At 42.9% G+C, this 26551-nt stretch overlaps 1 protein-coding gene across 1 annotated transcript; it reads left to right on the forward strand.

The window, feature by feature from the left end:
- Window positions 1-836: 836 nt before the first annotated feature.
- On the forward strand, window positions 837-26108 carry LOC123102922 (splicing factor 1). Its single transcript, XM_044524390.1, has 4 exons — window positions 837-1460; window positions 1552-1602; window positions 1818-1890; window positions 25579-26108. The coding sequence occupies exons 1-4, from the start codon at window positions 916-918 to the stop codon at window positions 25741-25743; spliced, it is 834 nt and encodes a 277-aa protein (XP_044380325.1). The 5' UTR covers window positions 837-915; the 3' UTR covers window positions 25744-26108.
- The last annotated feature ends 443 nt before the right edge of the window (window positions 26109-26551 follow it).

Genomic DNA, 26551 nt, shown 5'->3' on the forward strand with positions numbered 1-26551 from the left:
CGATCACTCAAAAATGACCGTGTGTAATAGATTAGTTCATCGCATACATTTCATTCTATCGCATACAATTTTATTTTTTGGTCGTGCGTGATGGACCTACAATTGCACACAATTATTTTTTGGGCAAATTGTTCTATTTTTGAAGTGTCTCTAATGCCACTTTCACACACAATTAGTGGTCGGATGCACTAGTGGCATCTACTCGCGTAGAAACAACTGTTGATATCAATCTCATCTATATCATTGTATTCACTCGTCCAAGGTATACCACCACCATGAATAATAAGAAGCAAACCTTTGAAACTTGTATGTGCGAAGCCCCGTCCCGATACTTCCAATCACATCCAACACCCTATTGAGAGATCTGACAGTTTTCCGAACCGTCTGACAGAGTTGAGTAGCTAGAGTGCCGACGCACATCGAGATCTAGTGCACCCACACACACACTAAGGGAACATGCATGTGCGCAGCGCATCCATGTGGAAGTGAGAGCGTCACCTGCAAGATTAGGGTTCCACCTCAGAGTGAAAATAGGGAGGGGCGTTCAACGATGTAGCAAGACACACGCTTAACACACATGAATGAAGACACGGCTAGATAATTAAGAAGCTAGCAATAAACTATTCATCATCACGCCACACCGCTAGTGGCATGTGATGATGTCAGCATGCTAAAGAAATGGAAAAATATCCCGTCTTGTAGTACATCCATCTAGTACAGAGTCCAAAGTTGGACCCTGTACACACACCGTTGACAGCTCACCTTACCCCGCACCACACCCGGGGTTATGTTATGTACACTGGCCTCCTCAACCTACATGAAACGCAGATGCTTTCCCCTTTGAACATTCTCCTCCTCCCATAATGTCGGCCGCGGTGCTGCGCAACTTCAAAAGAGAGGAGAAGGTATGAGAGGATGGTGACGTTCCTCCGGCCGCTCCCTCACGCCCATGGACCGACCGCCGTCAACGTTCGCCTCCGGAGAAGCCACCGCCTCCATTCGCCGTCGTCGTTGCTCCCCTGCCGCTGCGGCTGCCTCACGCCCATGGCGGAGGACCCCCCGCACCCCCACCAGCCAACAAAGGGGGACGACACTGTCCCGATCTCACAACAGCAACCAGAGCAGCAGCTGCCGCCAGCGCCACCTTCGCCGCCGCCCGACGTCCAGGAACCAAGTACGAGCAGTAGCAGCTGCGGCGACACCAGTTCCTGGCTGCAGCTCGGTACCGGACAGTCGGGTTCGTCGTCTTTGCGCGGGAAACGGACAAGAAACGACTATGAAGCTGGACCCTCGTCGTCCATACAACCAGACGCTTCGCCGCCGCTGTCAGAGCTAGGGCTGTCTCTGTTCCCAGCTGGTTATTCGTCGCCGTCGGTGGCGGCGGGTTCAGTGGTGGCGGCGGCGCCTCCTCCAGCGCACGAGGCCGGCACATGGTTCGTGCTCCAGGCGGCGCATAACCAGTGAGTACGCCACGTGCTGCGATCTTGTGCATTTGCCAATGTGGGTACTGGGTAGTTAGCTCATGTACTGGTTGCCGTTGATCCAATGCAGGAGAAGGGAGCCGCCATTGCCGCAGGTGCACAGGAGCTACTTGAGGGTTAGGTAGGTTAGCTCCTAAACTCGCCTTAATGTTTTTACTAATACAAATTATGCATGCATGGTCCATCCGATCTTTTAACTTGGATCGAAGTCATTAACGACAAATAAATGGATTAATGATGGATTCTTGGTTGGGTTAATTAGGAAAAATTATTGGTACATTTGACCCATTAGATATTGACTTCCTTTGGTGTATGCTATTGTTGCACGGCCAGTAGAGACGGGCGGATGACAGTTAGAGTAGTGATGGGGTACCTGGTTAGCAAGCTGGGTCTTGAGGACGATTCACAGGTATGCCATATAGCATCCGTCTCCTTTCCTTGTAATTTGTCTACACTCTTTCTTTGTGCTTAATTTCTATTTTATGTGTGCCCTTTAAGTGCAGAACAGTGATATTTTCATAGTTTCTACTCGGATTTTCGTTTGGATATGATTCACTGAAGTTTGCTTTATTAATTGAGCTGACTAGTCCCATGAGCTCCCAAACAAACGAAATGGTTCTAATCGTTCAGCCATTAAAGGATCCGAAAGAAACCATTTAGGCTTCCTTTGGTTTGTAGGAATTCCATAGGATTTTTATAGGACAGGATTTACAAAGAAAAATTTTCTTTGAAGCCCTTTGATTTGTAGTAATGGATTCCTATTCCTATGTAGGATAGGAATCAATCCTTCACATTTTGAAGAAAAAAAAACATTAGCTAAGACTCAATGAAAAAATTATTATCCTATGCATCAAATGACATCTTTTTTCTCTATAGAAATTGAGATGCATGTCATCTCACTTTCTATGATTTTCCTATTCCTATAACATTTCTATCCTATGAACTAAAGGAGGCCTTAGCCAAAACTAATACATATAACATACTCCTACATTAATTATTCAAGTACGAGTGTACCACATTCAAGTGACTGAAACAGGTGTCGGTGTACCCAAACAAGCCATCAAGAAAAAGAAATACCTCCCTGCACTGGATATTTTGTCTCTTTTTCGGTACTACTCCGTATTATATTTATATGGTGTGTAAAATAGAGAGAATGCTAGAGAAAAAGTTAGGAGGAAAGACTGGCAGGGGACGCTAGATAGTAGCTAGGGAAACCTAGCAGTGCATCCATGTCGCTACAGATCTAAATCTTGCATGTTATGATACTCCCTCCGGTCCTTTTTACTTCGCGTATTAAAATTGTATCAAGTCAAATTTTGTAAACTTTGACCAAATTTATATTAAAAAATATCAACATATACAATACCAAATATATATACTATGAATCTACATTTTATAATGAATCCAATAATATTAATTTAACGATATGAATGTTGATATTTTTTTCTAAAAATTTGGTTAAAGTAGAGATGCTTTGACTTTGGACAAAACTTATACGCAAGCTAAAAAGGACTGGAGGAAGTAGTTTAAAGTGGCAGCGCACAAATTGGTAGGTGAAAGGAGCTTTGGAGCTACGGACAGTAGTTTAGACGTCGGGATTCCCAAGGGTCTTTGTTGCTGTTGTAGGTGACGGGTGCCAGTCCATGCGTTACATCATGGCGCCACCCCATGATTAAGGTCTCTCTCTCTCGTGAATGCTTTTGTGACTGCTGGTAGATGCATGCGTGCTTATGGCTTATTAATATATATTTGGTGTACATGATCTCCTTAATTTAGTTGTGTCTACCCTGGACATGGACCTGAACAATAAGAAATGGCATCCCCTGCAAAAAAAAAAAGAAAAAAAAGCGGCACCACCGCCATAACTAGGTGTGTATTTTAGAGGCCTTCCGTGGGAGGGAAAAACTTTGGAGTGGTTGCCAGGTGCCGTATTAGCGAGGCCAGTGCTAGGTGCCGGCGCACCGGCCCAATTTTTCGGCCGGTCAGCCTCTAGTCGTGTGATTGCCCTTTGTGAAACCGTTGGATGCAGCCTATATTCGTCTCCTTTCTTCCTCTTCACCCCGTTGGTCAACGTATGTCGCTCCTCTTCCTCTCCAGCTCATCTCCGCCCATCTCGCATGTGTCGTACAGCACGCCTAGCCCCCGTCGTTAGTTACAGCACTGTCGTGTGCCCTGTTGCCTCTCGCCGCTCGGCCGTCGATGATCGCAAGATGGATGCGGCGGGGCTCGATCTTCTGCTCTCTGCGATTACAGCTCTATCCCCGGTTTCGGCGACCCGCCGTGATTGCAGTACTCCCGACGACCATCCACATCTGGTTCGCCATTGCCGGCTTCCACCACCGGTGGTCAGCAAAAAAAAAACTCACAACAAAAAAATGGTGTCTCTGGTCGTAACAAATCACAAACATGGTGCCAACAAAACACATCACGGGTTCCAGCAAAAAACCATGCCTCCGCCCTCCGCCACCAGCGATCCGCAAAAATACATCTCGACGATCCAGCAAAACAACTTACATGTTGTAGCAAAACAAAAAGGCGGTTGCAGCAAAAATGATTGTTCTTGCCGCCGCTGAAAAAATCATGTCTCCCCGCTGGCGGTCGCAACAAAAGTACATGTCGACGATCCAGCAAAATAACTTACCAGATGTAGCAAAAAAAAAGGCGGTTGCAGCAAAATAACCGGGCTGGTCGTTCGCATCATGTGGATGTAGCTTTTTTGCCGACCGGTTCAAGCAAAAATCCACGCTGGTTGTAGCACCGGTCACCTCCGGTTGAAGCTTGTCGTTGAGCTCCACCTCGCTGCTTGTGGCAGCTAGTTGCATCGGTTCGCAACTCGCAAAATATTGGTTGTAGCTCGCCATAGGCATGATTGCTGCATACGCTTCGCCCCTGCTCGCCGCCATTGTAGCACTGTCGTCGTGGGTTGTACCACTCATCGCCGTGGTTGTAACACCTCCTTGCACGGCCGTGCAGGAGGAGAGCGGCGCTCGCCAGATCCGCAGGGGGGAGGGGGGTAGTGACGGCTGTTCGCCGGTGCAGCGCGGGGCAGGTTGAGGGCGGACGGCCGCTGGAGAAGCTCAAGTTTATTCTGATTTTGAGGGAAGACATGGCGCTGTGTGGCGTCGATTGAACGAAGAGACAGGGAAGAAGATGTGGCACGATTTGTGGGGCCTATAAGGGACGCGTGCGGTAGCAACCAGCGAGGGGCGTGGGCCATGTGGCATAGTGGAGTCGAGAGATCGCGAGACATCTAACGATACACGCGTGGCCGGCCGAAACTTCGGCCGGCATGCCGGCTCCAAACGTTTTCCTATTAGCAAAGATCTAGGGTTTATGTGTGTACTGTGAGTGGTGGTGAGTTTTAACTTCTCATCAATTTTGCCTAGAGCTGAATGACCCAAGAAGCCAATTGTGTGGAGTAAACTATTATTTAGATGATCCACCTAATCACTAAAATAACTTTTAATTTCAACTAATATGGTTATAACAAACTCTAGCTTGAACTCTATATATTTGTGTTGAGCTCCCTCTTTACCTTTCTGCGATTACAAGTTAGAGGCACACGTGCGCCACGCAGGCGCAAACCGACCACACACACTCATGATGCATAACTTCTTTTTGTGAGTGGACGGAATGCATGCCACACCTCATGCAGAAATTTAAATAGAAGGAAGTTTGTGAGGGGTATTGAGTTTACTTCAAGATATTACTGACCCAAAAAGAGGGTATGTCTCACCTAATTCGATGGAAGTAATGCATCATCCGGCCAGATCGCCACACTATACTTGTACTTGCGACATGCCTGCCTGGCCGGTAAAGTTTTCTTTTCTTTTCTACGTCAACTAGTATTTTTTTTAGAAATATGTGTGTAACTTTATTCAAACAGATAACCATTACAAATACAATGCTCTGGATCCAAGATCCAGGAAATTGCAAAGTAATTCCTAAAACTAAGAATAACAATAAAACATGTGGTAATAATTTTTAAAAGACAAAGTTATCCCAAGCCTTCAACAAAAACACCACAATTAAACCGGAGTAGCTACACTGCCACTTGTACACCTGCACGAATTTGATATTTGATAAAAGTTTCAGATAGGCCTTTGATTTGCCCATCCAAAGAGAAATGATGGACGGACTTCGGCCTGGATGGTCCCCTAGATCTGTAGGCTGTCGAAATGCAAGATCTTCACCATAATTCCAAGTAAAGAGTACTCTAGCTTCACAAAAGAAGTGAACCAGTAAAAGCACCCAAACCACATTGATAAAAACTCAACCGATCGGTCCTTTGTGGACACATGCCTAAACCCTGCAAGAGCGGTTGCACCGAACCCATAGCAAGAACATCGCTACAGCTCCATGCTCTCGCCCGAAAAAGCAACACGGCAGCAGGGGAAGAACCTGATAACCTTTATTTTCACTAACGTCACGTCCACCGCTCGCATGTTTTCATTAAGGCCACCAAACTCATCATAAGAATATTGCTAAAAGACACATACCAGCAACTGAGCTTCCCTTCGGCTCACAACTCCAAAACAGTGGTTGGGGCGAGGGGGTCTAGGTAGATTTAGCAATTGTTGGGCTTCTTTTCTCCTAGAAACCCTAATGGTCTCTAGAGCCAGCTCACTTTAGTCAGTCGTCCGAGTTGAGCTGACGTGCATCTAGGCTACAACAAGCAAATAAAAATAGTACCTCTATTTGGTCATTTTTGACCTTGTTGTTTGTACTCAATGTGTGTGGGTGTGTTTAGTTGAGATCATCATAGCCACGCAAAAATTCATGTGTGTATTTATTTGCCTATATCCCTTCATACGACATTATGAATTAATAAATCACCTTTCGTTGGAAGAAAAGACGATTAGGGCATCTCCAATCGGACTGGGTAAATTTAGCCCCCAACTTGTCACTAATAGGAAAAGGCTAATTAGTGGCGCATCTATTTTGGTCATTAATGGCGCATTATAGGTGGACCACTATTATCACGCCACTAGTAACAAATACTAATGGCGCGCTATAGGTGCGCCATTACTATTTGTGATAGTAATGGCGCACCGATAATGCGTCATTAGTATGCGTAGAAGTGCGTCATTACTATCTGACTTAGTAATTGTGCACCACATAGAAGTGCGCCATTACTAACAAATTTTTTCAAAAAAAAATCCAGAATTTTTTTCCTTTTTTTCTTAATCTTAGGTCACTATGGCTCCCGAGCACGCTTAACTTTGCAGTTCTATCCAACTCCAGCACCACCTCACTTAACATGCACTTGTTGATATATCTATCATATTAATCCTATTAAACCTTGTTGATGTCTAGGACTTTGTTCATGTTCATGAGTGTGATGAAATTTTAAAAAATATTTCAAACTTCCCGGTCATATTACGTATCATATTTTGGAAAAAAATTCGAAACCAATCTTTTTTTCTGTTACTAATGGCGCACCTATACAATGTTGTGTCACTAGTAAGTTTGATTTTTTTCCATTCCCCCCCTCTAAATCTTAAAAGCCCCGTAACTTTTTGATTAGATGATTTTTCATATAAAAAACTTTTTAATCCGAGTTCGTGTGCAAAAGTTATGCCCATTTTACTAAATTTCAGAGAGATTTTGCAAATAAAGTCAAAATTCATATTTGTAAATTTTCCCAACAACTGGACCACATACCACATGGAAAACTTTTTTTCTTTTATTTTTTTGACATTTCCATCATTTTTTTTATTTTTTCTAAAACTGAAAAGGCGGTCCGAGGAGGAGGGGTGGGGTGGGTGCAAAAAAAGTTAGTAATGGCGCACCACCTAACAGTGCGGCATTAGTAATCCTGGTTACTAATGGCGCACCTGTTACGTGGTGCGCCATTACTAGTTTTGCAAAAAAAAATGTTAGCAGTGGCGCACTGTGGTTGTGGTGCACCATTACTAGTTTGTGCACTATACCCTGGTGTGCCATTACTAGTTTTAAAAAAAGTAAAAAAAATGTTAGTAGTGGCGCACAGAGTGTGTGTTGCGCCATTACAGAGTGTGTCGCACCAGGGCATAGTGCGCCATTACTAGTTTTGGAAAAATAAAAAAAATTGTTAGTAGTGGAGCGCCGTGGGTGTGGTGCGTCATTAGTGATATGGACACTAATGGCGTACCCACACATGGTGCGCCACTGCTATATAGCAGTGACGCACCACACATGTCCATATTAGTTATAGCCCTTTTTCTAGTAGTGTGTTCACGGATATGTCCAGACACCTCCGCGTATAGTGCAGCACACCCGGATCAGCACTATGTAGATATAACATCCTTTCGTAGACTTTGCATAATAATGATTCTAAGGCTCCATCTTCACACAATGGACACGTCGAAACGTGCACGCCATGTGTTGGAACAATCGGTATCACAACACGAATAATTAAAATTGTCCGCAACAATGACAACATACACACACAACAACTCTGGAGAGTCAAATTGAACGAATGAATACAATATGAGCTTTTCGACCAAGATACAACTTATACAACAGAAGCCAATATAATGTAGACAGTTAAAGAATAAAATTGCCTTAAAAAGGATCAAATAAAAGCGATGAGCACCCATATTCCTACCCAGACCATTGTCTATGGGATAACCAGCTAACGAAGCCCATCAACAAATCTGCTTCCTGAATTGCTGTCGGCTGGATGATGGTCATCTCCAAGGGAAAAGAGTATATTAAGAGAAGTGAGTACTCACTTGTACTTAAAAGACTTATGCAAACCTAACTTAAACAAGGCGAGTACTCATTTCTACTTTCAAGACTTATGTAGACCTACTCTATTGTATGAGCATGTTTCAAAGGAAGGGGTAAAGGGGTTTAGCGGCAAGCACTAAGCATTTTATAGAGACACGCTACAACTTGTGTCTATTAAAAATAAGATGAGAGAGCACATAAAAAGTAAAGGAATGTGCCACCACTACTCTATTTACATACCTACTGCAAACATACACTACCTTGTCTTCCCCCTCGCATCTCCTACGAATAAAAATGCAAGGCACTCACACGGTTGGCAATTTTAATTATTAAGGTTGAAGTTGGCTTGACCCTGACTATTATCCCGAGTGGGAGAGTCCCCGCGTGACGAGGAACCTCGGTCCCTAAGCGAGTTTGTCCGTTATGATGAGGAAATACGAAATGAATCTGTAGGAGGCCCTAGACACGACGAGGCTCATCTGAGGCTTCTTAGGTCAGCATGTAAGGTGACCACGGACAACAATCGGTTTCCTGGGAGAATTCCGGACCCAGAATATCACTGGAAGCAAGTCCTCCAATATGAGGAGAACCTGAAGGGTGATCACGAGTGGAGACCGGCCAAGAAGGCACCAGTTGGGCATGATCGAAACCTAATGAAGGACATGGATGTTGTTGTGGACCACAATGCGGTTTTTAAAATGTTTGTGGGCATAGAATCTGCACCCTGGTGCAGGAGATCAATGGGCCTATCATGTTGACAGGCGGGCTGACAAAAAGCAAGCATGCTCTAGAAGCGGTGGGCCATCACACCAAGATCCACACCGAGACATCTCATCATGTCGGCAGCTCGGCCTCCCGGCGTAGGGAAAAGTCGAGCTCATGTCCAAAGGAGAAGATCCCAAGATCACTCCAGTATGAGGCTCCGCGGACAATCTACCAGTCCAAGCGCTATGCACCTCGTCCCCACGCCACCATGAGACGTCAATTGAGCAAGTAGTTCGACTTCGTGGGGAGGCCAGCAAACATGATAAATCAATAAGCATAAACAATGCGAGACGCACCATTGACACCCTTCGAGGATCTAGAGGCCCGTCTGCGCTATGCCCTTCCTGTTTCTCAGATTGAATAGTTTCCCATTCCTTCTCGCTGAAGTTTAAAATAAAAAATCATGATAAATATGACGACACCTCGGGTCCCGCAATTAGGATTGCTGACTATATCCTAGTGGTACCAATGGCGAATGGTAATGACTACCAACACTGAAGCACATGTCCCTCATGCTCAAAGCGTTAGCTCCATCTTGGTTACACACTCTCTAGACGACTCAATTGATAGTCGGGCATACCTTCAGGCCGTATTCATGGAAAATTTCTGGGGTACATATGTTCGACCTACGGATGCCAATGACCTAGGTAGCATGATGCAAGAAAAATGAATCAGTACATAGTTACTGGATCCGAGTTGTCAAGAATCGAAAAACGAAATCGTTGAGTGCAAGGACGCCGAGGCCATACCTGCATTCAAGCATGGTGCCAATGACAAGTTCCTCGCAAGGGGCCTCAGTCACTACAAGCCCAAGATCATGCATGAGCTCATGGAAATGAAGACCATATTTTGCTCCGGTGAAGACACATGGCTAGCAAAGAAGAAGGACCAAGGTAACAATCCCAAGCTGTTTGAGGTAAAGGATGGGAATGGAAGGTCACGCCGGAACAATCAGAACAAGCGCCAAGGTGGCAACAATGTTGAGGTTGGCGAGGTTAACGTTGAATACAACAACCAAGGAAGAAGTGGCAAGAAGAAGACACTCCAAGGAAGGAAAGGTGGCGGAGGCCCCTTTGCCTGGACAAGATCCTGGACTAGCCTTGTGCTATCCACCGAGGAACGACAGACCGACCCACCACCCACACTAACCAGAATTGATGGGTCCATAGGCAGGCCATACATATAGAAAGTAGCAAGCCCGATAGGCCTGGACCCATGGTGACAACGGGGGCACGCAGTAGCCCGAGCAGGGCAATGGCGGCCGGAATCAATTCCTGCTGGAGGTAAAGAATGTGATCATGATGTATGCATCCCCTATCTCCAAAAAGGATCGAAAGCATGATCTTCCTGAGGTCTATACTATGGAGTAGGGAGAACCGAAATATAACCCATGGTTGGAAATCCCGATCACTTTTGACCGCCGAGACCATCGGACTAGCATTTGCCATGGAAAACTACTGCACTAGTCCTAGACCCAGTTGTGGACAATTTTCACCTCACTAGTGTGCTTATGGATGGTGGCGGCAATTTAAATCGCATCTATGTTGAGATGCTTAAAGATGCAGTACGACTCATGGCACATCGAGCTCGGCAAGACTAGGTTCAAGGGTATTATCCCTAGCATGGAGGCTCGATGCACCGGCAAGGTCACACTCTATGTGGTGTTCGTTGCCCCGGATAACTATCGTCTAGAGCCATTTAGCTCCGACATAGTACCTTTCTAAGTGGCTATCATGCCCTCATAGGTCGGACCGCGTTTACACAGTTTCATGTCGTACCTCACTACACATACGTGAAGTTGAAGATGTCAGGCCAAAAACGTCATTACAATCTCAAGCAGTGCTAAACTATCCCTAAGGACCAAGGAGCAGAAAGTGGCCTTCATGGCCGAGGTAGAAGCTAAATCTTTCGCAGGTAAGGGTTCATCCGGAAAGAAGGAAAAAGTAAGAAAATGCGACATCATCCTCACCAAATGCTCAAATCTGACATTAATCTAGCTCGGCGACAACATCGTCAAACCTAAGGCACGCCGTATGAATTCTATGGGAACCAACCCAATCCTAAATAGGATCTTGTCAGATCCAAACAAGTCATGAGTAAGCGCCTTAAAGATCAATCTCTAGAGTATTTCCCTCCTATATTATTTTTTTCACTTAGTTCTATTTATCTTTATCTTAGCTTATATTATTGTTTAATTCAATCCCAGACATTATAGTATGAATCAAATAAAGTTTGATACCCCTAGTTTGGGGTATCTTATATCTTCTTGTTGTGCCTTTATTTGTTTTAGTGATCATGCTCAATAATTTGCCCCATTTTGATTTTGACTAGTTGTTGGAATTATTCCACTGGCCCAAACTTGGTGGTAGTTAAAGCCCTTAATTACAATCGGGTAGTTTTCCTGCCTATGTGATTTCTTCCTTAGTCATTTTTGCCAATTTTCTATGTTGTGCTTTTTGACTTGTGTCTTTGGCGAAATCGGGTTTTCTTGCTCCTATGTTTGCCCCTTATGTTTTCGCCAGTTTGGCTAATATAGGCATGGAAGCACCCCTTTGTTTGCCCCTCTAGTTTCCCTAGTAGGGTGCCTAAGGTGGGTAAAGTCGAACCCTAATTGTCACAGCATACGAAATCCAATGTTGAAACATTAACAGGTACGACGGGAGCACACAAACATAAAACTTCAGACCAACGCGTCTTGGAAACAAAACTATTTAAATTTAAAATAGTTGAGGCTCAAAGCTTTTTACAAGCACATACTCGGCATTCCAAGTTCAAACTACTACTAATCCGCCCTATTGTTTTCTTGAGGGAATCTTGCTCGATCAGCCAGGCATCTCCATGACCTTGTAGAAGAAGTTGTTCAGGAGCACGCCCTCGCATTCTGATCCCAAGGGTTTCGCCTTCGTGATAGGCATCATGTTGAGCTCAGGGAAGTTGTCCCGAAGCATTGCCCACACTTGAAGTGCTCCTTCCCGGGCAACCGAGGACTTCTAGAAGTCGATCCAAAAAGGAGCACCCTTAAGACGGAGAGCAAGATCGAAGAGAGTGTCCAGGTGGCTTCCCTGGGGCACAACATATGAAAAATAGCCTCCATCGCCATACGGAAGAAAGCTTGCAGCTCCTAGAGCTATTTGAGCTTATTGGCAAGAATAACAGGACATGAGATGTCCTGAAATTGCCCCCAAAAAGCTTGGTACTGCCCATGCTTAGGATCAGGGCTCCCTTGGTAGAAGACGTGTGCATGGGCAACACTCTGGGTAAATCGCCAAAGTAATCTGAATCATGCCAAGTTTGTGTCAACTTGGGGTAGCGTCGGCATCCAAAAGTGCACTACAGAAGATACACCTTACCGGCAAGGACGTTGTTTTAGCTTGCCTAACCTCATCCTCAGTGGTATCCCTAGCGTAGTTTATCCTCCTTGAGGTCTGAGGTCTGCTTATTCAGGTCATCATCCATGGCATGCCTTTCGACTTTCAGCTGGTCGTAGTCCTCGATGTGCTTGATGAGATCTGTTGGAGAAGGGCAAACGCATATCGGGCAGCCTGGCAAGTGCTCTTCTTCGAGGAGGGCAGACGTCTTCTGAGCCTTGCCCTGGGAATGGTGAGCTTCTTCCCGGGCAGCCTGGGCCTACTGTTGGGCAGTTTGGAGCTGAGATTCTAGCTTGGCCACACGCTTCTTGGCCACTAACAGAAGACAACAATATTACATTAGCAATAATTCGAGTTGTATAAAAACATTGAAGCGGAATATTAAAACATAAAATATGACATACCTAAATATTTTTGGCTAGCTGCTCTAGGCATTGTACCTTGAGCTTAGGCTATGCCAGCATGTTCTCCACCTTCACCAGGTCTTGGGTGAGGATGTGGACGAATAGGCCAGCCTTCTGCATATCACCAGAATGAACCACAATGCTTAGTATTAGGTGCCTCGGGAGATTCGATCCCGAGGTGGACTTCTCTGAAGCCGACCTCAATCTCAGGGGATACTTCATCTGCGATTCAATCACTGTAAGCATTATGGAGTTCCCAACATGGTTCCAACCTCAGGTCAGCCACTTGTGCCCGACCTAAGTCTGATGGGCTACTGCATATCCATTTTGTTCTATGTGTGCTACCATGCTCAAGTTCGGTCCTCGGGCTGATTTATCAAATCAACCTGAGTCTTGGGGGTTACTAGATCGATAGTTTCTTTTATTACAAAGCATTAGATACCAACTGAGGATGGTTTGATCCTTAGGTCGGCCACTTGTGCCCGACTCGAGTCTCGGGGACTAGAGCAGATTGCCTATTTTTCTCTATCTACTATGTCTATCAAAACCAACCTGCAGCCCGACATATTCCATGTTGAGCTGCAGGTCGGGGATCAAGGTATGCAAGGATGCCAAGTTATTTTCAAGACCTAGGCGCATTCTGGATTTTGTACCGATATACGCCTTGAGTCTACTGGCTATGCTGTCATTTGCTAATTTAGAAGCATGATGAACATTTTACATCCATATCAGCCGCAAAGACATCTGTCATGTCCTTCAATCCCTGGTTCATGGCGTTGACTCGCTCCCTTGCTGCTATGAGGAAGCCCCTTGGCATCATGTCAAGGTCGGGTTCGTTTAGGATTCCTTGTCATTCTGGCCGGGGAGGGTTGACGCAGCCTCAGAAGTGGTCACACACATTTTCACGTAGGCTTTTGGTAGCACGGCCACGCCAAGCGTGGCAGTAGAAGTTGAGAGTGGTGCTAATAATGCGCGTGGTTGATGGCTCGACTATGATGGCCGGGTTGGTCAGACTGAAGAGAGGAGGCAGAAGGTCTTGCTCTTCCACTTAGCAAACCGAGAAGTTTACACCTCCCTAGTGTGTTTTGCGTTTCCAACCTCCGGGGGTGTAACCTTAGAGTAGCGTATTTGGCTAGCACTGCCCTCTTCAAGGTAGGTAGGTTGTTTTTCAAACACTACGTAGTGGCGTCAGGTCATCAACGGCATGGTCCGTCTCACCAACCTCATCCACCCCCACAGTTGCAAGGACAATAGTGGAATTCCGTGGAGGAGGAGGAGAAGGAGCTTGGTAACAGGCCTCGCCAGTAAGGCGCTTGTCTCATTGCTGGGGGTGTCATCGACAGAGGGTATTGGAGATGTTGTCGGAGCGATGGTGAGCATGGCGCCAAACTTGCACAAGAGCCAGTAGAACGATCAAAATGAGTATTACCCCAACGAGTTCAAGGTAAATTTAGTAAACACATTATTGAAAGTTGCTTCCAAGGTGTTTGTCAGCTTGTTCCAAGGTTTTTGGGAAGGAGGAAAAAGTTTTCCGACCTTGGTTAGTGGGGTCGCTCCTTGGACAGAAGACGGGAGGCCAAGCTGGTTGCCTGATCCTAGTGCACCTTCTGGAGCTTCTTGCATCCTAATTCCTCAGGATTCCTCGGGCGGGTCCTGCTTGGCGGTGCCCATGGCCAAGGTTCCCGCCTCCATAGATTGTTTGCGGATCTCATAGCGATGCAACTCGGCTTCATTGATCTCTCTATTGGACTCCTCCACAACCTCATCAATGTGATCATCGAGTTCAATCATGGGCACCTTGTTACATTTTGTCACGCTGGGTTTGGGGTGGTGTTCTCGGCTCATAACCAGTTCAGCTCTTCTGGCTAGGGGTCATCCAGTTGTGGGGCTAGTGAGCAGATGTCGGCTGCCCATCTGCCCCACGGCTGTTGCAACAAGTAAATAATCAACCACAGCTTGTGGGAATTGACAAAGATTACGATTGTGGGAGCAAATGCTTACCTTTATAGCTTTATTGACGAAGCATACCCGCTAGCTGGCCTCCAGGTTGGGATGGGGCACTGTGTTGGACCAAGCATTGCCTTCCTTGGCGGTGAGCGGGGCACGAGAAAGAGCTACTTCCGACGCTGACAGATATCCTACATCGGAGAGCCGGTCCAGTTGCTCCTGTGCAACGTTGAAGGGCTTCTACTTCCCTTTTGTCAGGGAAGCGACTCTCTCCTTTGCAGGATCCACGGCAGAGGCTTCGCTGATGTTGGCTGGCTAGCCTTCCGTAGGTGGCGCTCCCTGGCCATGAATCTATGGGTGGTAGTTGTGTGCATGGAGAGCAACTCAAAAGTCGAGGAGAAATGGAGTGATTGGGCGTTTAACAGTGAGAGCGTGAGGAAGAAGATGGCAGGGGGATGGCGTAAAAAATTTATCCCACTATGCCCCTGCCCTTATATAGTGAGTGAGGGGAGATGAAACAGTGGTAGGCTATCCTACCGCGTGGCGCATAATCCTCCTGTGTCCCTCTCCCCCATGATGACATTAATTACGCCGAGGATCAAGGCATTGTCATTAAGACTTTGAGAATCAAAGCGCTGATGGGACGTGACGTGGGTGGGTCCCATGCCTGTTCCCGCACACCACCTTGATCGTCAAAAGAGTGATGACATGTGATCTTGTGGGGCTACTCAATAAGAGCAGTATGGCATGTCATAACTATTCTGTTACTTGTTGAGCGAACTGCGCAGGAACTTGGCCCGCCAAGTGGTGGGGTGCACAGGAAACATTGCTTGTTCATAGATTGGTCAGCACCTTACACATTTTCAAGACCAAAGTGGTTTTCATCACCTCAGTAGAAGCTAGGAAGGAGGTTGTGTACGTGACAATACTAATTGGGGACGGTCCATCGAACCTATTTCAAGAGGATGATCAAAGACGACATACAAGGTGAATGACCAGAAGTGTAGCCAGGCTTGAAGATCGGTTCATGGGCTATCGTTGGTGTCCTGGGCAAAGGGGTACTTGCCACATCGGTTCCTGACCTGGTGAGCCAAGCTATGCTACCCTAGGTCGGTTCTTTCCTGGGTCGCTTTTTGCAACCTATAGCCGATTACGTGGAGATTCCGAAAGACTTGGAGTACAATCCTACGATGTATCCATGGATACTCTACCTCCACCAACATAACCGATCCTAGTTTTGTAAACCCTAGGACCCCCATTGTGTATATAAGAGGGTGGTCGGGATCAATGTAGATCAGATTCAATCCCTTAGTACTTTACATATACTTGTATACACTCCAACACAATAAAACCGAATTAGAAAGTTAGATATTATCTCCTTTGGAGAGCTTGAACCTGGGTAAATCTTACCTCTTGTTACCATCGTGCCAAATCGCCTAGCTAGGACACCCTACCAAGGGAGTTGCCGAATTTAGCTCCGACACACCCCACTGCCTATGCTACTCAAAGATGTCACAAGACTCCGCATTATCTACCATATTGGTTAGGACATCCATGACCAGTTAGTAAAAAAGGTGGCAAGAGAGGGCCTCCTTGCCACAATCCCTGAACCTGCCATATGCACCTATCGGAATCCCCATTTATCAAGACTAGTTCTTACCGATGATAGAGATAGAGCAGTGCACACATGCCATTGACGGGCAAATCCTATTTTCTCCAAAACGTGAAGAAAAAATGGCACAGAAACCGATAGCTATATGTAGTTCTAGGAATATCAAAGACGTTTTGCGGTTGTGGAAAGATCTGCAGATTGACTGGCGAGCATGAAGTAGTCTTTAATTGCCCCTCCCCAGATGAATACTCTTTGATATTTATCAACTAATTGGTCAAGGTTGAGGGTCATGAACACCAAATCCTTCATAATATTTTTCCAACCTAAGAACAAGACTAATAGCCCTGGAATCAGCAATGTCCACTACCCCATATTGGTTTGGCTGTAGGGATGTCAAATCTTGGTTAAGCACATGGAAATTTCCATCATGCACACACGTAATATCATTAATCTCCACTATTATATCCATTTTGATGATCAACTAGTAGGTATGAAAAAAATGAGTAGAGAAACCCGTTTGGTACTAGAACTTTGCCGGGGGATCTTGATCAAGCTCCAAATTTCATCTTCTTTAAATTCCATTTCGAGTGAGGAGATATCAACGACCGACAAATAAAACACATAAAAATTAATGGTCTTCAACTTCTCCCTGGGCCTACCAACAAGATTCAAAAAGCACATGTGTGTGTGCTCCTCTATGCAACATTATCTTCTTCACGAAGTGGTGGCAACAACACAAGGTTACTTAGGATAGGTGGTGCTCTTCAAGTATCGATTCTCCACTTTGCGAGGGGGTAACCTTGGTCTTAGCTTTAATGGTTGCTCCTAGCAATGGTGGTATTTACACACTGTGTCCTTGCTATTGGCACATAGGAATGAGAACTCGGGATCTCACCTTTAGTGATTGAATCTAACAATGACGACACCGCGCATTATTTCCTTCTTGGAGGTTTTGCTTCTAGAGAACCTTTCTCATAGTTTGCATGTCATCAAGGATGGTGGATTGTGTAATTGGTCACAAAGAATTTTATTATTTATCCTTTCTCTTTTCTGTATATTAGTGTACACATTCTCAAAGTCTCAAAGTAGGTCATAATGTTTTTAACATTGCAAATTCCTAGTGTAATTGTTGTCATCTTGATATTAATATATGAGACTTTGTTGAAAAACAAGAATATTTCCAATTATATAATTCAACACATTTGTTTGGTAAAATTGTGTCTCATTATTGTTCTTGTAAACATTAATTGAGCAATAGGGGCTAAACACAATTTTGGTCTAAAGTTAATTCCAAATAATATAACCCGTTGTTGTCGAGACCATGCATTCGGCTCACAAGTCGCATGATGGTTCCGATTAGGAGCTAGTCACTAAGCTAAAGCATAACTTATTTTGTGTAAGTCAGGTTTCTCAACTAAGCATGATGGTTGTTGTTGGAAACCGTAAAAATCACTATTATTAGGGAAGTGCAAGAAGGATGTTATGTTGTTTGAAATCAGTTCACCCTCTTATGATGGGGGTTCTCCTATGTGAATGTACTATATGTACTGCACTATAAAAATTTGTGTAAACCTTTTTATATGAACATGTGAACACCTCACGAAATCCAAACATAATTGCTATCAACATGGTATAGATTATTGTCGAAGTCCGCAATGACACAATATCTATACATTGTCCATACACTAAGGATGCACGCAGCCAAAAAGGGATCAAAATAAGAATAGTACAAGAAAATCCGGCAAGAGCAATGACACAAAACAACCAAACCATCAGCAACACCTCCCATCACCCTTGACAACACATAAACTATAAAAGAATTCTCAGACAGCACACCTCCAGGAAAGGTATGACTGATAATCCCCAAGTGCAAGGAATCATCATAGCAATTTCCAAAGGTGGAACTGATAAGTATGGAGTGTCGAACCCAGAAGGAGTTAAAGGTAAGATCAATATTCTCTCAAGTCCAATCTGCCACTGATACGACTCTACGTACATCGAACGTTTGCTTCCATCTAGAAACGAGAAATACAACTACCTTGTGGGTATGAAGAGGATAGCTTTGCATGATAACGAAGAACTAAAAATAGGTGTTTTTAACATAAAGTTAGAATATATTACTATATATTATAAATAGCGAGTGTGGAATAGTGATGGATCGGTGTGCGGAATTATCCTACGCAATTGTTAACAAGATCGATAATCATTATTGCAATTTTATATGAGGGAGCGGCATAAGCTAACATACTTTCTCTACTTGGATCATATGCACTTATGATTGGAACTCTAGCAAGCATTCGCAACTACTAAAGATCATTAAGGTAAAACCCAACCATAGCATTAAAGTATCAAGTCCCCTTTATCCCATACGCAACAACCCCCTTATTCGGGTTTAAACTTCTGTCACTCTAGCAACCCACTATAAGCGAATCATGAATGTATTGCAACACCCTACAACGGGAATCCTTCACGTGTGCGCGGCACGGAAGGCACCATAGGTTAGCACCAAAATAAAACATACAACTCAAACCAATCTAGATCATCAATCAACCCAAAAGACAAAAGAAATCTACTCAAAACATCATAGGATGGCAACACATCATTGGATCATAATATGTAGCATAAAGCACCATGTTCAAGTAGGGGATTACAGCGGGGTGCATGAGAGTGGAGCACTTAAAGGAGATGAGGAAGGTGCTGAAGATGGTGATGTTGATGAAGACGATCACCGCGGTGATGGTTCCCCCAGCGGCACTCCGGCGACACCTAGAGAGAGGGGGAGAGAGTCTTCCCCTTGTGCTTTGTCCTCCATGGCGTCCCCTAGATGGGGGTAGGTTCTCCCTCTCGTCCTTGGCCTCCATGGTGATGATGGCCCCCTCCGGCTTCCTCCTCCATGGCCTCCGGTGATGATGGCCCCCTCCGACAGGCTGCTGGAGAGGGCCTAGATTGATTTTTCATGGCTACAGAGGCTTGCGGCGGCGGAACTTCCGATCTAGGGTTCTTTTCAAAGGTTTGGGTATTTATAAGAATTTTTGGCATTAGTCTCACGTCAAGGGGGTGCCCGAGGGGCCAACAATCTTGGAGTACCCCCCTAGGGGGTAGGGCGCTCCTAGAGGGCTTGTGGACTCCTTGTCCACTTCCTGTCCTAGCTCTTGTGCTTTAGGGGTCTCTTTTGGTCCATAAAAAATCACCGTAAATTTCCAGCCCATTTCGAGAACCTTTATTTCTGCACAAAAAAACGACTCCACCGTAGTTCTGCTGAAAACAGCGTCAATCCGGGTTAGTTCTAATCAAATCATACCAAAACCATATAAAATTGTTGTAAACATGGCATGAATACTTCATAAATTATATATAAGTTTGAGACGTATCAGCATCCCCAAGCTTAATTCCTGCTCGTCCTCGAGTAGGTAAATGATAAAAGAAATAATTTTATGAAGTGTGAATGCTAGAATAGTGTATAAATTTTATCAATGATAGTTCCAAACACTTTTTCGAGCATCATTATATACCATAAACAGTAGCTCATCTCATAAGACTTATCATGATCAAGTAACAAGCGATTCACATGTTAAAGTATAGACCATAAAGTTTCTTGAAAACTAACAAACTATGCTTTCAGTCACCAAACAATTGCAAATCATCTTATTTTCAGGAAGGGTCTATGTAAGAGCTTTGATTTAGCAAATTCCAAATACTCAACTATCATATTGTCTTCCATGATTGCTAACACTCAAAGCATATTGTTAGAACAAATAGCATCCGTCCAACACAGAGAAAGACAGGGGCTTAATGTTTCGCCTCCCAACTTATTTATCATATAGATAATTGTCAAAAATAATAATTCATGATCAAATATATTTGAATGACCATATATGATTGGATATTTCCCCTCCACATGATGCTTTCCAATTGAAGAATAAATGAGGTTGAACTAAGAAGGAATACTATTGACTCTTGCATAAAAGTAAATACATGGAAGTAAAAGATAGGCCTTCATAGAGGGAAGCAGAGGTTGTCATGCGCTTTTTAATTTTGGATGTGCAAACCCTTGATGCAAAGGAACGTCACATTGTATTGCCCTTTGTGATAGAAAACTTTATTATGAAGTCCGTCACTTTTATTTCTTTACCAACACAAGTTCGTACAACGCTTATTTTCCCTTACAATAAAAGGTCATACATATTTACGAGCAATCTCTATTGCTTTTCGCACCGATGACAACTTACTTGAAGGATCTTATTCAATCCATAGGTAGATATGGTGGATACTCATGGCAAGAAACTGGGTTTAAGGGTTTTGGATGCACAAGTAGTATCTCTACTTAGTACAATTTTTTGGCTAGCAAAAGATCCTAAGCAAGCACCACATGTTGGAGGTTCCATAACAATATAACTTCTATACAAATATACCCAAACATAACTCATTACGTTGTCTTCCTTGTCCAACTTCAACTAATTTGCTCAAGTGTGAAAAAAATTAATGGGGCTCACAATCATAGAAGATGTCCAAGATAGTATAATTATATATGAAATCTCTCGTTCTTCAATATTCTTTCATGAATTGTTCAAGTGACCAATGCGGTGTTTGCTAACTTTCAATAATTTTTTTACCACCTATACTTCATATATGTGAAGTCATTACTCCCCATGGGATAAGCATATAAAAAATATATAATTTAATATTTATGATATTCAATTCATTCAACCATTTACTCATAGGATATAAGTGAAGCACGAGAGTAAATGACAAAACTACTCCAAAAAGATATAAGTGAAGATCAATGTGTAGTCAAGTAGTTAAATAGCCATGTGAGGAATCTCTCTCATTCAAGGTTTAGATCCAAAATATTTTATTCAAGCATCTAGTAAAATGAAAATATGCTCCAAGCAAAACACATATCATGTGACGAATAAAAATATAGCTCCGAGTAAGGCATACCGATAGTTTTGAACATGAAAGAGGAGATGCCTTCCGAGGCATCCCCAAGCTTAGTTGCTTGTATCTTCCTTGAATTTTATCTTGGGGTACCTTGGGCATCCCCAAGCTTAGGGGGTCTTGTCACTCCTTATTCTCCTCATATAGCTATCTCACCCAAAATTTGAAAATATCAATCACACAAAACTTGACGGAACTTTGTGAGATGGGTTAGTATGATAAAACAAATCGTTCACTTGGGTACTGTCAAAGACAAGATTCATAATTTTTTCCATATAATTCATACTGTACTCTATAATTTCCACAATTTATATTAAGCAATATAAGCCATAGAAACTATAAAACAAGCAAACTATGCATTAAGGGCAGAATCTGTCAAAAACTGAACAGTCTGTAATGATCTGAATACTAGCCAAACTTCTGTTACTCCACAAATTCTGAAAAGTTAGGAGAACCTAGGAAATATGTATTTCAATCTTGTGTAAAAAAATTGGATCAAAATCACGCATCTGTGATTTTTTAAAATTCTGGCAATGAGCGCAAAATTTTCTGTTTTTGCACAGAATCAAGTCAACTATCACCATAGATCATCCCAAAGGTCTTACATGGCACTTTATTGAAAAAAGCAATAGAACATGATTACTACAGTAGAATAATCATTAGAACACACAAAAACATTAGGGGTAAATATTGGGGTGTCTCCCAACAAGCGCTTTTGTTTAATGCCTTTTTAGCTAGGCATGATATTTTAATGATACTCTTCCAAGCCCAATTCCGATGATAATTTCGTTCATACTCTAAAAGATATAAGTGAAGTTCATAGAGCATTCTACAATCAATATATATTGACCAATATCCAAGCTCAAAATATATAAGTGAAGCACATGAAGCATTCTATAAAGCTATATTCAAAAGATTTAAGTGAAGCACAAAGAGCATTCTATAATACCATACTCAAAAGATTTAAGTGGAGCACATGAAGAATTCTATAAATCAATGAAGAACTATCTCATACTAGCATGGTGCATAAAGGAAAAGAAAAAACAAACACAAAAGACACATATCATGTGAACAAAACAAAAACCGAGAGATACCAATAATTGTTGAAGAAGATAGATGGGATGCCAACCGGGGCATCCTCAAGCTTAGATGCTTGAGTATCCCTGAAATATTTACTTGGGCTGCCTTGGGAGTCCCCAAGCTTGAACTCTTACCTCTTCTTATTCCTCTTATATCAATAACTCCTCGATCTTCGAACACTTCATCCACACAAAACTTAACAAAAACCCTTGTGAGATCCGTTAGTATAATAAAGCAAATCACTACCTTTAGGTACTGTTGTAAATTCATTTCAATTTAATATTAGCATCCTACCCCCCGATACAACCCATAGATTCATAAAAAAAGCGAACAACACATAGAAAACAGAATCTGTCAAAAATAGGACAACCTGTAGCAATATGGAAACTTCGTATACTTATGTAACTCCAAAAATTGGGGAAAATTAGGACAAAAAAATTATAGCAGTACTGTACAAAAATTTCAGAAACTTTTGAGGTTCCAGTAAAAAATGTAAATTCACGCACTGTAGCCAAAGTTTCTGTTTTTGCACCGCACATAGCAAACAAGCAATCTAATCATCCTAAATCCAAAACAATTATTGGTATCTCTCGATTTTTGTTTTGTTCAGTGGATATATACAAGCGATTGGGTTTTGTTCAGGGATACTCAAGCATCTAAGCCAACTACTAAAGATCATGAAAGTAAAACCCAACCATAGCATTAAAGTATCAAGTCCCCTTTATCCCATACGCAACAACCCCCTTATTCGGGTTTAAGCTTCTGTCACTCTAGCAACCCACTATAAGCGAATCATGAACGTATTGCAACACCCTACAGCGGGAATCCTTCACGTGTGCGCGGAACGGAAGGCACCATAGGATAGCACCAAGATAAAATATACAACTCAAACCAATCTAGATCATCAATCAATCCAAAAGACAAAAGAAATCTGCTCAAAACATCATAGGATGGCAACAAATCATTGGATCATAATATGTGGCATAAAGCACCATGTTCAAGTAGGGGATTACAGCGGGGCGTAGGAGAGTGGACCGCTTAAAGGAGATGAGGAAGGTGATGAAGATGGTGATATTGATGAAGACTATCACCACGGCGATGGTTCCCCTAGTGGCACTCCAGCGAAACCAAGAGAGAGGGCGATAGAGTCTCCCCCTTGTGCTTCCTTCTTCATGGCCTCCCCCTAGATGGGGATAGGTTCTCCCTCTGGTCCTTGGCCTCCATGGTGAGGATAGACCCCTCCGGCTTCCTCCTCCATGGCATCCGGTGATGATGGCCCCCTCCGGCAGGGTGCCGGAGAGGGCCTTGATTGATTTTTCATGGCTATAGAGGATTGCGGCAGTGGAACTTCTGATCTAGGGTTCTTTTTGAAGGTTTGGGTATTTATAAGAATTTTTGGCATCGTTCTCACGTCAAGGGGGTGCCCGAGGGGCCCACAAGCCCGAAGAACCCTCCCTGGGGGGTAGGGCGCGCCTAGAGGGCTTGTGGACTCCTCGCCCACTTCCTGGCCTAGCTTTCATGCTTCGGGGGTCTCTTTTGGTCTATGAAAAATCACCGTAAATTTTCAGCACATTCTAATTATTTCTGCATAAAAAACGACACCACGGTAGTTCTGCTGAAAACAGCGTCAATCCGGGTTAGTTCTAATCAAATCATACCAAAACCATATAAAATTGTTGTAAACATGGCATGAATACTTCATAAATTATAGATAGACGTATCAATGACATGCAAGCGCCGCCGTTGTTGGATCCAATAGTGAACCATGGAAGAAATACAGAAGATTAGATGGATGTCTTCGTCTTAACAAACACATGTCAATCACAAAATAGTATTGTCCCCGTGCTTCTATCAATTGTATGTTTCCAACTTGTTTTTTGAGATTTACCTTTTTTGCACGCCAACTCAAAAGAAAAGTGCATCTATAATTAAGCGGTTTCTGGGAACGCAATCACAACTAGAGGAAGCTATGAATGCATCACTACAAAATAATTATTGTATTTTACAATCATTACTCCCTTCTTCATGTATGCCAAACATTTGGTTGTGATGAACTTTGCTAGACATTGTTGTTTTTTCTTTATTGCAGCTGTTTCTAGCTAGTCTTTTAATCACATTTAGGGTATAACATCGAGCTTTATAAACCAGTTGTTGATCGTGCAACTGTGTACTCTAGTATTTGAGTCCATAAATTTGGAAACATGAAACTTCAAATGCATTAATACAATCTACATATCCGTCGGCACATTTTCAGTTCAAACTACAGTTAGAATATCAACAGAGTGCATTGGGACCTTCATTTTTCAAGCAATAGAAAATCATTAGAAGTGTAATTACACCGAACTACTTTCGATGAAAATAAAAAATTTATCACCATTTTCATGTTGGCATATTTTAAAATTTGGTTGCAAGCATGTCAAGACGTTTTTATTTGGAAACATAGTGAGACATAGACACAAACAACACACACATATACACACGCAAGCAAACAAACAAACAAAAACACACATAGACCAACATACACGCTCATCCCTACGAATGCAGAATGCACCTCTATGAGCATATATGAAAGACCGCATAAATAGATATTGAGATTGATGAAGGCACGACATGCACCTCATAGTTGAGGGACTAGTAAAACCATTGAAAGAAGAGTGTCGAAAAGTCTGAATAAATAAGGAAATATGCAAGCAGACACGCCAAGTCTAGAACTTAAATAAGTGAAATATGTGGGCAACCACGCCAAGTCTAGAATATAAAGAAGGGTAAACTAATTTTACCACAAGGAACCTAATCATTTAAATGTCCCAACCTTTTCAAGTTCTCTTAGAAACATTGGCGGGGGGAGGTAATCCAAATATGCATTATCACGTTGTCGATTAATGTGAAGGATCATTTTAACAACTCGTGTCTGATCTTTCAGGTATATGTTTGTTTTTTCAACCGCTTAGACCATTTAGTGGAAACTAATATCACGACCGCTACTAGATAAAAAATTGTAGTGTAGGAAATAAATCAATCACCCTTTCAGATTTTTAGCATCCCGCCATCTACATAACTAAATTGGAAAGATTTGTTTGACCGAGATTTTGCGGCATCATAAGTAAAGAGTTCATTCGTTAACAAAATCTCTTGAATCATGATAAAAATTCTAATTTGTAAAATTTCTTGGGCGTAAATGATACTCTAACTTGCTGCTTAAACAAGTGTAACATAGTGGCATCCCCGCAAATTCACATTGACATGAACTATCTGTGTATCAAATGCAGTTAGAGATTACTTGTCGAGGTCACAACCTTCTCCCGGTGATGACACTGCGGCACGTGCGAGACACTATTTGGCGGCCCCCACCAGCAGAGGATGCAGAAATTTTGCGAGTCCCTGGCTCGCCCAGCACGAACCAGGTCATGACATTGCATTATGGCAGGAGATAACACTTGAAGAATGGAACACTTATAGACACACCTACCTTTTTCATACTGTAATTAGTTTTTTCACTAAGCGCAGCCACTAATACCCTCTTTTCCCTATTTCCTAACACCTAATCTTCACTAAGATTTTTAGCACCCACTATCTTCACTAAGAATAATAGATTATACTAGGTAACCCCCAATTGTAAGTGTACTTGAGAAATATGAGAAATGATTTATTTCTTATTTATTTAACTAAAATATATTGAATTTGTTCCCACGCTCTACATTTGTTCAGAAAACGGAAGTTTCGTAGCATCAGATGGTCTTTCAAGGTTTTAACAACATATTTTCAACAGAACACAAATAAAAGAAAAGATTGAAAGAGAAGGAAGGCACAATATCCAACACGACTGCAATGTAGCACACTGAAGAGATCATGAAGCAGCATCCTATATTATTCAAAATCAATTGAAGATATTGAAAAGAGAAAGTAGAAAGTCAACATCATGGACAAAGAAGTGCCAACTATTACTACCAAGTGAATACACAGTTGAGAGCCATACAACCAAGCATGCAGAGTATGACATGTGCTTTAGTACACCCTCTTTTAAAAGGTTTAAAACTTCGATGCAGATGAGTGGTTGAGATTAAAACTTACCTCTTGACAAAATAGTATTATAGTCTTTTATAATGATGGCATTGTAGTGTTTCTTCCAAGGATAAATCTATTGCCCAACTATATATGTTCTCTTCATCTCTTACGTACACAATAACTTCCGTTTTAAAAATTGAGCCGTCCAGTCTAAACTCGCACAACCATTGGATGCAC

The sequence above is a fragment of the Triticum aestivum genome, chromosome 5A (assembly GCF_018294505.1).
Source record: "Triticum aestivum cultivar Chinese Spring chromosome 5A, IWGSC CS RefSeq v2.1, whole genome shotgun sequence".
Lineage (NCBI taxonomy): Eukaryota > Viridiplantae > Streptophyta > Magnoliopsida > Poales > Poaceae > Triticum > Triticum aestivum.